Raw genomic sequence first — 14327 nt, 5'->3', positions numbered from 1 at the left:
AGGTAAGCTCTAAAGAATGTAGTGGTTTGAACACTGAAAGTGAAGTACAAAGAACACACTTTACAAAGCGAAACATCCTTAACCATCGAACCCTCGAACCATCAGCCGCGGAACTCAAAAACCAAAACCACACTGAAACCAAACCCGATTCCTATTCGATAAAGGCCTCAACACCCAAAATCAAAACCAACCAATAAAAACCCCAAACCACACAAACATCAAAGTCAAAACCCAAAATCAAAACAAAACCCATTTCCCTTCGGCCGAGTCCAATCACACCGGAAAAGCAACACCACACGGCACACATCTCTCTCATTCCCTGTCTCCCTTTATCCCGGCCTCTGACCAGTAAAGGCCGGTCGACTCTGGCCCCGCCTACACAGGTCAGCTGAACCGAAACTCCGAGCCCAGACTGCGCAGCCTGCGACGACCACACAATATGACGTTATGGAGTGACGCTAATGACCTCACACAGTGATACATGGCGTCGAACAGCTGTTACAAAAAAGCACCAAGAACGACACAATATGGGACGACACAAGCAGAATAGCCCGAGGAAACGTATCATCATCGCCGATAAGCCACAAAGCTTGATCATCCATTATATCTACCAAGCCCGTGTGCGCAAGGAACTTACTGAGAACCAAGAAGAGTGAGTCCTCCCAACTATGATGTCCTGAAACTTTATATCATCAAGACAGCTAACATAATTGGAAGGCGATCAGAAATGATCCTGCATCTACTAGATGGAGTCGACAAAATAAGTCTAGACCAGAAACAAGCTAGCTGAGAAGCGTTCGTGTCAGTCCTGGTTTACATATAACTGTAATCACAACAAATTTTCCGGTGTGGATTGATTTGGAAACAACCAGGATAAAGTCCCCATTCACCAGCATTAACCCAGCTGAAACACGATAAAACGTACGAAAACACAGAATGACGATGAGGAAAAGACGTAATAAATAAACGGTACCCCTGATATGCATAAAAAAACTGCTTAAATTTACAATTGAGTCCCTAATTCCAGCTTAGTCGCCCTGAGTGCGCCCCTGCTCCCCTTCTCCGCTCAACCTGAGTGCGCCTCTGCTCCCCTAGCCCAACCCTGGCTACGCCTCTGCTCCTTTTCTCCGCCCACATTGACTACGCCCCTGCTCTCCCAGTCTGCCCACCCTGACTGTGCCTGTGCTCCCCCTGCCCGCCCACCCTGGCTACGCCTCTGCTCCTCTTCTCCGCCCACACTGACTACGCCCCTGCTCCCCCTCGTCCACCCACCCTGACTACGCTCCCCTAGCCCGCCCACCCTGACTGCGCCCCTGCTCCCCTTCTCCACCCATCCTGAGTGCGCCCCTGCTCCCCTACAGGGTGTAACGAAATTATCCGGACATCTTTCTTCGCGCTGTAATTAAGAAGCAAGACAATCTGATATTTTCTCTTTTGAATTATAATATAGCCACCTTTCATAAGAGCGCAGGTACAAATTTCTGGAGCATTCCAGCCACTGGGTTTTCCAGCACAGTGGGTTTCATGTAGAGCAGCGCCTTGCTAGCCTGTGCCCACAGTTGGGCGGCGCTGGTGGCGGGTGTCCCTTCATTCATCTCCTGATGGACAATAGTCCATAAGATATCGATGGAATTGGGATGGGAACTATTTCCAAGCCATAGCCCGTTAGCCCAGAAGAAAAATAGGTCCTCTCGGCATCGCTTCTCATTCTGCTAGGGGACTTGAAGGTGGTGCGCCGCCCCGCATGAAGACTGCGCGGCTTGAATCAGGTATCAGTACGCGTTCAGAAACAGAGCCCTCCTGCGCCGTCTGGTTGAGTGGCTCCAACCAATCGCTAGCCAGGATGTTGCGCCGGTAATACTCGTCACTGATGTGGTTTTCTGTGGCGTCATGAACAGCTTGAATATTGCACAGCAGCTGAACATGCTCCAGGTCTGGATTTTGACCGGATGCTTGACGCCGGCGACGGCCGGCATGTTCGAGCTGCTGGCAGCCCACACATGACCGATTTGACGGTTCAACGGACATCGCAGCTCGAACAGCTTCCCATCCGACCAGGCCATCTCATTCATGTCTTCCTTCGACCAGTGGTCACGCCCTGGCCTGAGGCCAAAGGTGGTGGACTGGTTGTTTTCCCGTCAATTTCATTGTCTTTTTCAGTTTGAAGGGCAGTAAAACCAAGCTAAAGAGCGGGTAACGGTGAGTTATGATGTGGGACCTCTTATTATCTGCCTTGGTAAGAATTCGAGTCAGTTTGCAGATTAATTGGTGCCGTTTCCTTGTCGCTATCTTGACAACTCTCCTCACCACTTGGCAAAGGGCGCCTTCTGCGATCGAGGCCGGGCTGAGTCTGCCACCAAGTCCCAGCTTATTACGCCTGAGGCAGATGTGCTACTGGCTGCTGCTGATGTCCAGCTGCTGACAGACCAGCTTCTGGCTCATGCCACCATGCCACCAACACGTAGCCTTACTACGAAACGAGAGACTGTACTCCCTTCTCTCCACTGCCTTAAACGAAAACTATCAAATGAACCCGTCGGCGACTCGACTTTTACTCAGAACAAGAGTCATTTCGCAAGGTCAGGTCACTGCTGAGTTGAGAGCAGATACCAGAGGTATGCATTCATCCAATTTTCCAGCTCCTAACATTAAAAAAGAAACTTTGCGAGCAGATATGGCGAAAAAATAGATGTCCGGATAATTTCGTTACACCCTGTACTCCGCCCACCCTGAGTGCGCCCCTGCGCTGACCCGGCCTCTGACCTGTGAAGGTCACGGCCGACCTGCTGTCCGTGCCCCGCGTGCGGCCGCGGGTTGTCCTTGACGTACGACTTGCACGAGGCCAGCTTGGACTCGAGCGCCTGAGGAAATGGGAAGTGTCGTAAGACATACAGCCGCACACACATACAAAAAAGCATACCTTGGTAATCAAGGGGAAGTGATGGACGCTTAGCGCATAGATCGGTACCATATCGTCAGTTTACGTGAAAGTTTGGAAAATCGAGAGCGTGGAGGGTGTTGAAAACTGTCATAAATGAGAACATACACTCGTTTCTCCAACAAGTCAGGGCTCAGGGTGTCTCGGACACAATGCCAGCAAAAGATGTTAAAAACTAGGATATCCATATCGAAGATAAAGCAAGAAGTGAATAACGTCGTGGTATGATCTACCGTGAGATTGCATCTAAGTATTTGGAAACGGCATTGAACACAATAATTTCTCTAGAATTCTACCTAACCTGAATTATTGAAATCAGCATACATCAATTCAATGTAGGATATTAATGTCGTAAAAACAACACACGCGAAAGATCCTGCAAAGATCTCCGTAGGTTAGTATGAGCGGACCAACTTAATCAGCTGAAAAGCTATCAGAGGACAGCCTGAAACACTCGAGAATGTGACGCACGTATCAGAACCAGTCATCTATGTAAGAAGCAAGTCAGCGCGAAACAGAAATCAACAGAAACACGGGCAAAAGAAAAAAGAAAAGCACAGAAAGAGACAGAAACAATGAAATAAAGCCCACAAGCAAGCCAGCAAGACAGACAATGGTCACGGCAAACAAAGCAAAGCCACCAAGCGCGCTATGCTTTCTTCACGACCCCTCTATTGAAGAATGACTAGGTTAGTCACGACTTCACGCGATTCACAGCAGCAGAATTGCTGGCCAGCTAGACGTGATCTGAAGTTGGATGAGATTAGTATGGTAGAAGGAGGGAAGGAGTCAACCGAGCTGGAAAGGATCATGATGATGATGATGATGATGATAAATTGGGGTTTTTGGGCTCCCGGACTACAGTCATGGTCATCGGCGCCCACAATATGGAAAGGAGGTGTTCGATAAGGATACATTAAATTTTAGCGCGTAGGATAGCGTAGGAAGGGAACGTGTTTTAGACGAGGATGGGATAGGATAAGACGGGATGAGACGGGAAGCGACAGGGCAGGATCGCACAGGACAGAGAAGAACTAGACCAACAAGTGACAGCCAGCTCAGAAATCACTGTTAAGACTGAAGGGAAAAACAGATGGAAAACTACCTCAGAAAGGACTCAGGGCAGAACCAGGATACTCTATGAAAGAACAAGATCGGATCTGTCAGTACCAGGATCACCGTTTTAGCCATGAGACTAGTCACACACGAACTGAAGGAGGCCTATGACTGTAAATATCCTATCCAGTATCCACCCCACGCCAGGCGAGGCTCCGAATCAAATCCCAACCAGCTGGAAGCACAGCCACACGCGTGCGTTAGTTCCAGACCAGGCCACCAGGGCGGCGTTAGTGAGGCTCGGCGGCTCGCGTTGGCGCCGCTCGCTCTGACCTGATCACAGCCTGAGACCTGAGAAGAGCGGGCCGCGCGGGACCCACTACTGGGCCGGTATACACGCACAGCGGAATTTGCCGCACGCCTTACACATGTAGCGGTCCAACTAGAACGGAGGATGGCGCACAGACACACGGGGAGAGGTCAGAGCTAGCCGGCCGGGGAACGGAGACACTGGGGCGCATAGGGAGGAGGGAGAGAGGTGTGGACCAAGATTTAGGAAAGGATGAAGACCGCCTAGAAGAGTTAACGTGGGGCATGGAAACATGACACTCCCTGAAGAATATCGGCGCAGAAGAGGAACGCGGAAAATGCACTTCGATCAGTGCCAGCAAGTCCAAAATCTAGCAAAAAGAGTTGAAGTCCAAAAGGCAATAAGAAAGAAAAAAGGAAGTGAAAGCACAGCCCATCAGTGCAGCCGGCATCCCGCCTATACTGGGAACTGCGCTCAACACAACAAGGATCACACTGCGGAGACCTAGTCGATCAAAGCGACCGGCCATGCGACGAGCTCAGATCCAAAACTGGGTGATAGGTGAGGGATGGTATTTGATGGAAATGGGCAGGACTGGAGAAAGGATGGGACATCCCGAAGGTAAGTTAGCGAGGGTCCAACAAAAAGACAGGTTCATAATAGCAATGAAACAGCAGTGCTGTAAACCGAACGTTTTGTGCCCCAGTGGAAAGAAGAATAAAAAAAGAAAAAAGAAAATGCAATAAAGAAGAAAGAAGAGACAGAGAACAGAAGAAAAGCAGTCAAGGATCCTAAATACCGAGGCAAAACTACGAAAGTAAAAGAAGCACCGCAAAACAAAATGTGAAAGGGGTTCATAAACACGATTTATAATTAAACGCCGTATACAAAAACTGGAAAAAAGTTTCAAAAGAAGAAAAACTTGCAGTAGGGAAATGACTAGGCTTGCACTTATATACAGCTTAGTAATAAGGAAGTACATTACGGATTAAGGATTCGATCAGGCACGGTCGGAAGGAAAGGGCATTCTAATTATAGGACACAAACACGAGCCTCTCTCGCTAACAGACAGCGCAAAAAAAAAAAAAAACGCCGAACAAGTGTAACCTGTCCACCAATTGCGGTGCGACGTGCAAACTAAACACAACAACATCTAGTGTGCGGGTATAATACACCAGAACCCGTGAAACTAATGTGCAGTGCTTCCAAACACCAAACAAAAACTACTACGGTAGCTCAGTTAGCTAAGCTGAGTGAACGCGCAGATAATTTGAAAAGCACAATAATAAAAAACCAGCATCACTACTACAACGAATGTACCATTTAGAGGACGGCCACAATCGTGCCGTATACCAATCGCGGACTTACCCCGACTTTACGCAGGAGGTCGCCGACAATGTTGAGCGCCGAAATCCGTGACGAAGGCGTCATGGGACCGCCGTCCAAGGGAGCGACCACGTGACCGTTGGTGGCCGGCTGCTCGCCCACCGCCGGTGGCACTGTGGAAGGATGGGAAAACAGTCACGTGACTACTGACTATATGGGTAAAATATGAGGGGCTTGACAATTGACGGCCTAACAATATGGGAGTGGGATAACCTTTTGACGCATTCTCACTTATATTTAAATTGCTGGTCAATAACACAACTTTATTGGATAAACAAAAATGATATACTTAATTGATCCTTAACGACACCGTCGTCGGTATCCACACTATACTCAACACCTGTGTGGTGCCACTTTCAACGACACGACGATGAAAAAGAAGCACATAAAAAAGCTAGCCTGCTGCGTAGCACACAGTAGTGAATACCTTGAACATTTGGGTTCTCCATTCGAAAGATGCTTATCATTCCTCAATAGAGTCATCGCCACACGTATCCCACCCATCTCTCCTCCACCCCTCTCTCTTTCTTCCCCACTCTCCCTTACCCACCCAGTCACTCACCCACTCCCCCCTCCCCCTCCCTCCCTCACCTTTAGCGGTGGTGTTGGCAGTGAGGGCGGCCGGTGTGGCTGTGGGCGCCACAGGCGGCGCCACCGGCCGCACCCCACCGTCCGGCCCGTCCTCCAGCCGCTTGTTGCTGTCCACTGCTGACCGCTCGTTGTCGGGCTCCTGGTCGTCGGCTTCGTGACGCTCGCGGATCACTAGCTCTTGACGGAGATCTGAGGGGCGGGGTCGTGGGTCAGGTCAGGTTAGGTCACGACAGACGAGTCAGGAAAGGGGTAAGGTTTGGTAAGGGGAGGTCAAAGCCCTCAACAGTGGTCCGAAGGAGCGGATGTCGCAACTCAGAGGTCAGATCATGAAAAGATAAAAGAGGGTCAGCAGTGCCCGATGGAGGTTGCAGAGTCAGAGGTTATGTCAGGTGAGGAGAGGTCAACACTCAACAGTGCCTGACGGAGACCTGGGGAACGCGAGGTCACGAGACATAACAAGTCAGGTCAGGTCACGAGTACGACTTACGGGGGAGGTCAGGTGTGGGGCTAGGTACTGAAAGGAGGATCAAAGTTCCTGAGTCGCTACACTTCCTCTCGACCACATATGAATTGCGATCCCTGTACCCAACTGACTGACCGACAAATAAACGATTAACGATAAATAAAGACTTCACGTTTGTTGCAGTATAGCACGGCCACTTTTCGGCTATTATGCAGCCTCTAACTGACCTCTGTGGCCTCACTGACCTCTGTGAGGCCTCAGTGACGTCTAAATGACCTCACTGACCTCTGGACTCTGACCTCTCGACCCGACTGACCTCTGGACTCGTCTTTGAGTCGCTGCACCATCTCCCTCAGCGTCTCCTTCTCATCCAGCTCGGACTCGAGGAAGGCGTTCCTCTCCAGCGCCTGGTTCAGTCGGCCCTCAAAGTCCTCCAGCGATACCACCATGGTCCTGTGACGTCATAAACAAAGACACATTAGTGACGTCATGTGGCGTAAAGGTGACGTCAATTCCGTCCACGTTACATCGATCTATGTTGACCTTCAATCTTCCTATATTGGCTTGATACATGGCAGTAAAACCTCGCGAAATGTTGTGGCACTATCGATGGTCCTGATATTGCATTACATGACGTCATGGGACGTGATAACCCCTGATTGGCGATTGACCTATCGCAAGGCCATTGATCAGTGTTGGGTTAGCGTCCACATAGCTGACAGCTCAGTATCCACAGACGCTAATTCTATCATTATAAAAAAGCCGTCATTTTTGCAAATCATTTGTACGAGGGTTAAAAGCAGGAGAGACGATAACGGTTTTGGCCACCAAATGACTAAAACTTGAAAGATTAACCACATAGAGCAAAGCACAAGAATATTTTACCACAACTACTACGGAGGCGAATTATCGAATCTAAACAACAAGTTACGCCCCAACTAAAAGCCCTGCAAAAGTTCTCATCAGTAATTTCATGCAATTTCCTCCATACGAACCCCTTCCACCCCTCCGACCAGCCGACCCATGACCTTCCGACTGACCTTTTGACCCTCTCGAGGTCATCATTCTCTTGTTCGAGTTCTCGGATGTACTTGGAGAGCTTGTCCTTGATGGAGGTGACCTCCGAGAGACCGGTCTGCAGGTCCGAGATCTCGTGGTGCGCCTCCACCTGCAGGTGCTCCAGCTTCTCCTGTAACGGAGAAAGAGAGGGGAGAGGTTAGAGATGCAGGTACTTCAACTTCTCCTGTGAGAAAGAGAGGGGAGGGGTTAGAGGTGTGGATTTCAACTTATCGTGAGAAAGACAGAAGGGACTGAGAGAGGTCATAACTGCAGGTGTTCCGACTTCTCCTAGCGAGAGCGAGAGCGAGAGAGAGAGAGAGAGAGAGAGAGAGAGAGAGAGAGAGAGAGAGAGAGAGAGAGAGAGAGAGAGAGAGAGAGAGAGAGAGAGAGAGAGAGAGAGAGAGAGAGAGAGATAGAGAGAGATAGAGAGAGAGAGAGAGAGAGAGAGAGAGAGAGAGAGAGAGAGAGAGAGAGAGAGAGAGAGGGGAGTGTCTAGGGGAGAGGATCTTTTCTGACGGAGGATGTTAGAGATTAGGGCTGCCACTTCTCTTGCAAAGCATATAGCAATAGGAAAGGCCAGAGATGGACTGGGAGGGTGGGCTGTGAGAAAAGAAACGCCGAGAGGAGAGAGGGGGAGTGAGCGAGGAGGGCTCTCAACACAGTGAGCCCCACAGCAGGTGGACAGCTTCTCTCAGATGGCTATCGTCCCACCCGCTTCTTGTTTTGGTTCTACAAGGACATCTGTGACCTTTCAAGTACGAGATAACAACAACCACCGGTCATTTATCTATGCAACAGAGTAACTCGGCATCTGCGCAGTTGGCCACATCTCGGCAGGGATGCGTATTGCGTGCTATTTAACCTATATAAACTTGGGATTTTGCGAGCGTCCTTTTGTCCTCTGGTCACTGGTCAGAGGACAAAAGGATGGTTATCTTTGGGCTCTTATCATCGAATGTTTATCTTACTACTGCAGTCCAAACCAATGCTACCTTTGCTCAGGAAGGCTTATCATCATACACTCAAGAAGGCGAATTGATCATGTTTGACCAACTGGCGACTTTCAACCGCGAAGCTAGTCATGGCTTAGCATATGGCATAAATGCATCTGCCACTACGTACCCAGTCCGTCCCAAACCACCCTATCACCCTCTCCCCCTCCCAAACACACACCACCTGTATCGGGCGTCTGTATTTGTGACTGGCGGTACGGGCCTGACCCCTCCCGCCCCCACGTCACAACCGATAACAGCTCCATCCGTCACAGCGTCACACAGGCGTCACGGGCGTCACATACGTCACAGCCGGGGGCAGAGGGGGCGGGGAGACGGACCGGGTGGGTTGAAAGTGGGACACAGAGGAAAGGACTGCAAAAAGTAAAAACAGCGCACTGATGTAGGTATGTGCGATGGAGCACTGCGAGCAAGATGAGAAACCAGAGATCGTTCCGTAGACACTATGCCTCACAAAATCAAGGAATCCCTTAGGGCTGTTTGGTTTCACTTCCGCACTATGATATTGCGCGAAGAAATGCATTTAATCGTATCATAGGATCGTAAGGCACGCGATGGTTAAATTCCCTCGCACTGTTCTATCCCGGCCTCATTTCGCAGAGCCAGCTTCCCCGAACGCCTGGCGCCTCCATTAGCGCGTCTGCCAGCCAACACCCCTCCCCTCCCACCCTACGAACACCTAAACCAACGCCACGTGGCGCCACGTGCCCTCCGCCGAGCCGGGCCACGTGCCACAGGTGTGTAAATAGCAACCGATGACGGATGCAGCCCAAAATCGCTCCGCTGGCGGCGGCGGCGGCGGCGGTGGCGGCTGTGGCGAGTGGCGGCGGCGAGCGGCGGCGGCGGCGGCGACCGCTGATCGTCGCTAGCCTCAGGTGGCTGCGGCTCAGGTTGGTCGGGTCCAACCACCAGTCTGTGCCCAGCGCCGTAAATAACTCTCCGCTGCCCTGTCATGTCGCCTCTGCCAGGCGACCGTACCGGGGCTGATGACGACAGTAAAGGCTGTGGGCTTCTCGACACCACTGAGGCGTGGGAAAAGTCCCTTGAGAATTGTTTGCGAAATGGACTGGGATCGGCTCAGGACTGCCAGCATAATATCACGATGGAGCCCAAAGCGCGATGCAACACATACGTTCAGTACGTTCAGATATTGAATTCGCTCTATTTATTTCTCAACAACAATGGGTGACGGACCGCTCACCACTTGGCTTCATATTTCCGTTTTCCTTAGTCAGGTCATTCAATGGTTGAGTGTTGCTTCACATCCTGGAAAGGCGACTGATTTAGCAACCATAACAATTTTCTTCCTCTTAATCCACAACAGTCGTTCCCGATTCACCCAGCCTAAATGTTCCCTCCACCAAGCCAACACATCCCACCGTTCAAACGCCTTCCGGTTTGCGCAACATCCGACAATCGACAACTTCCGACTCCTAAAACGATCTTCGTCCTCCCCTCTCCGACACAGTTTTACAACTCACCACGGCGACTCATCCTCGAGCTATCAGATGTTACGAGAGCACCTGCTCGTGGGAAGAATGCACGGAAAACTGGGTTGGGAGCGGGCGGAACCGTGCGCTGGAAATAGGTTCTGCGTGTTACCGTTGAGGAATGAGGGCGGGGAGGAGTTGGTATCTGTGCGCACAGTTAGTCTCAGGGGAGGAGAACGGTGTTGTTTGTGTGGTTTGCTGCTCGCGAGTGTGGCGATAAAGGCTGAAAACTATTATTGAGGGTGTATGCTCATTGCTCACTGAGTCAACATGTTGCTGTGAGTGAAGCAATGTCATTAGAAAATAAACTTTTGGTTGGCAGTTACATGCATAATGCAGTGATTGCTAAATGCTACATGTATGAAGCATAACCGTGAAGACAAATGCGTTGAAACAAAACCAAGCCCAAAACAGGAGGCTAATAGGCTAGAACACTTCACTCGCCACAGCCCTTTCAGCAGCGTAAATCTCTTTATCATTCTCGCCACTTCCCAGAGTGTTGACTTTGATGACAAGAGACCCCCGTATTGTCATACGCCGACCGGGCACAAGATTCTTCGAGTCACAGCCCCCACCGCTGACTCATTGTAGCAAGGACAATACACTCCAGACGTCACGAGGTCCAAACGAAGGTCGTATAACCCCTGAGGCGATCGCGAACTGTTGACCATCACAAACCAAACGCAAGACTGCATCAGCGCGACGCTTTGTGCAACAGTCCACGGAATCCCTGCAGAGTGTGCATCTACTGTGCACACATTCTGCAGTGTGCATTGTGCAATGTGACTCACAAGTACATTGCACGAGCACATAAAGTCGTGAGCGACACTTTCAACCTTCTTAAGCTCCGCAACCTTGACCACATGTACAGGGTGGGCCAAAAAAAGTGTGTCACTTTTCAGCAGCTATTTCTCGAAAGTGGTAAGAGATACGAAAAAGAAACTTTCACAGCTTAAAGAAAATCGTTTGACAAATTATATGATACCCATTTTATGAAAAAGTTTTAGTTGAACTGATGTTGCCATCGCCATTTCAAAAATGGGATATGTGCGTCTTTTATGTTTGCCCATGTGCTCGAAGTGGACACCTCAACGCTCAAGGCACGTCTGAACACGCTCTAGGAAACTGGCGCTCTGCACCCTCTCCGCGGTGCCTGCTGTCACTTCACGCACGTACTGCTCGACGCTGACACGCAGCTCCTCCAGGCTGCCGGGCTTGTTGTAGACGCTGTCGCTGTCCTTGCAGGCTCCCCAAAACCAGTAGTCCAGCGGGTTGAGGTCAGGACTGTGAGGAGCCCACTGCTCATCGCTTCCCAGTTCCCTTGGTGATCACGCTACAAGCTTTGTTCATGCAAGATGTAGCGCCACCGCACACGGCCCGAGAGACACTGCAGCTGCTCCAAGAGCTCTTCGGTTGCCGCGTGATCTCCAAGGGAAGCGAAAAGCAGTGGGCTCCTCAGTCTTCACAGTCCTGACCTTAAAGGTAGACTGCCACCTTTTTTCCACAAAACGGTTTTCACTAGAGCTGAGCCACCTATGTCCCAGACTGAAGTCGGTTTTCCGAAATTCGAACCCGTTTGCGAGAAATCGGAGACCAAAGTTCAGTTTGATGCCATTTTTTTAGTCCAAGAAAACCGACATCTCTACTGTTTATCGATAACTTTGAAACATGAATTTTCTTATCTTTTGGTAAATATATGTCAAAACTTTGATTGTTTCGAGATCAGAGAAGAATTTTGGAGTGTCAAAATAAAAGTTAAACTTATATATTCAGTAGTTCATTTTTTTCCAAAAATGTGTGGGAAATGGGATTTAACATGGGCCAGACCCATTCCAAATGAGCCATGATTTTTAAAATGTTTTACGAACTTAAATGCAAAATAAATTAAACATGGCCAATTTCTTATGAAATCATATATTAGTAAATCATAAAATACCTTACTTTTTCAAATAAAATGTAATAGGTAATCTTATGACCTTGAAGTCTAGTGATGTGTAAACATTGTCGCTAGACATTAACCGATTGATAATTGTATGATAATCGACAATTTTTTTCGCGATTCACGTGATGATACTTTGTCAGGTGAATTATAAAATTTTGTTTTGTCCAGGGAATAAATCATAGGCCGATCTGAGAAAACTTTTTGAAGGTGGCAGTCTTCCTTTAACCCGCGAGTTGCTGGGGGGGGGGGGCGTTAAACGCCCCCACTTTTTTCGCCGGGCCATAGCATAAAAACGGCGCGCCGCAGGCGCGCCAAATTTTGGGTACCTGTAGGGAATTGATTGAAGTTTATTGTGACAAAGTTTCAAAAAAATCGGTTGGAAAATTTTTGAGATATCGAGGTTTTAGTGACGTCATGATTTCTGAGTTTTCGACCAAAAACGGCATATGTTCAAAAAATCATATAAAATCACAGAATAGACATACAGACATGCCGTAAACGCCATTAGACTGCCAATACCATGATCAATCAAATGGCTATCTTCGATTATTGATTATCGTTCCGCATTTTCCATAATCTTGAACTGAATCTTGGCAATTTTTCGTGACTACTTCACGACCATGATACATGCATTTCTTAAATTGAACTTTTTGAGCCAAACACGTACACATATGATAAAATGAATGTCACCATCGTGTTCTACGCCCCAAATTACCTATAAAACATGTGTCATAGGCTGCGAATATCAGTTTTGATTTTCGGGGATATGTGCCTACCCGGTTGACCTGACCTTGACCCTGACCTATGCTTGACCGACCCCGACATGGAGCTGACACTCTTGTAGGCCTTATATGATGGATTGTGCACCATTTGGACAGAGTTTATGACGAGAGGCGCCCATTGCGAAGTCCTGAAGTCCATGCTACTGAAAGCCCGATTTCAGGTGTTTGACCTGACCTTGACCCGACCTGTGACCTCAAAATTCAACTTTAAAGTACTCATCTGAAGCGTCTCGTCGCGCTCTTTCGTTTGCCGCCTCGTGCGTTTCGCTGCGCCTATTGGTTCTCGAGTTATCGGCTGGGGGCGTTTAACGCCCCCCCCCCCCCCAGCAAACGGTGGGTGGCGAAATACCCCAGCAACTGCCGGGTTAACCCGCTGGCTGGACTACTGGTTTTGGGGAGCCTGCAAGGACAGCGTCTATCGCAACAAGCCCGGTAGCCTGGAGGAGCTGAGTGTCAGCGTCGATCAATACGTGCGTGAAGTGACAGCAGCCACCGCGGAGAGGGTGAGCGTCAGCTTCTGGAGCGCGTTTCCGGATGACCTTCAGCTTAGCGGTGCCCACTTCGAGCACATGCGCAAATAAAGAGACGCACAGATCCCGTTTTTTGAAATGATGATGTCAACGTTAGTTCGGTTGAAACTTTTCCATAAAATTGGTATCATATAATTTGTCAAACGATTTTCTTTAAGATGTGAAAGTTTCTTTTTCGTATCTTTTACCACTTTCGAGAAAATACTGCTCAAAAGTGACACACTTTTTTTGGCCCACCCTGTACAATGACAAACCAGCAACTCACTGCAAACAACGAATTCTTACAGCATCCATCCATCCAGACATAAAAGTTGGCTTCCCAATGTGCACAACAATGTCGCGGGCAGAGAGCGTTAACGAAACGCCCGGAAAGTCTGATTAGTGTCTGGTGTGGTGTCGAGCTCTGCACCATTGTTTGTAGTTCTGCAGTGTCGATGTCAGTTTCGATATACCAAACAATGTCTTGGCCAGTGCAATTGTCTTCGCCACAGTCGGTGCCGGTATCAACATCATCTCTGTCATTATCAGTGTAAGCGTCTGTGTCATTTGGTGTCAGTGTCGATATCGAAGTCAAAGACCTCTTGCTCAGTCATGTGTAGCCGCCACAGCTGCGTCAGATCATGCATTCATGCATATTGCATGCAAGCTTGCCCGGGCGGCTGGATCTGGGTGGCTGAGCCTCGAGTCCGATAAACCCACCCCCTCCCCTCCCCTGCCAGGTCGGTCGGTCAGACACGTAGCAACCAGGATATGGAGTCGGGGCTGGG

General features: G+C 49.3%; 1 protein-coding gene across 6 annotated transcripts in view; it reads right to left on the bottom strand.

Moving 5' to 3' along the window:
• LOC122368601 (nuclear distribution protein nudE-like 1-B) overlaps positions 1 to 14327 on the bottom strand; it is a 50679-nt gene that overhangs the window by 1749 nt on the left and 34603 nt on the right. For all 6 annotated transcript variants that reach the window (XM_043342703.1, XM_043342705.1, XM_043342706.1 and 3 more), the window contains exons 4-8: positions 7785 to 7933; positions 7061 to 7197; positions 6282 to 6470; positions 5673 to 5803; positions 2764 to 2861 (exon numbers count right to left, since the gene is read on the bottom strand). In XM_043342703.1, coding sequence (XP_043198638.1) covers positions 2764 to 2861; positions 5673 to 5803; positions 6282 to 6470; positions 7061 to 7197; positions 7785 to 7933 — 704 coding nt within the window. The remainder of the gene's footprint in view (positions 1 to 2763; positions 2862 to 5672; positions 5804 to 6281; positions 6471 to 7060; positions 7198 to 7784; positions 7934 to 14327) is intronic.

Source organism: Amphibalanus amphitrite, unplaced genomic scaffold (genome assembly GCF_019059575.1).
Source record: "Amphibalanus amphitrite isolate SeventyFive unplaced genomic scaffold, NRLGWU_Aamphi_draft 000960F_arrow, whole genome shotgun sequence".
NCBI classification, from domain to species: domain Eukaryota; kingdom Metazoa; phylum Arthropoda; class Thecostraca; order Balanomorpha; family Balanidae; genus Amphibalanus; species Amphibalanus amphitrite.
Note: the sequence above shows the minus strand (reverse complement) of the source record. Positions and strands in the feature narration are given on the sequence as shown.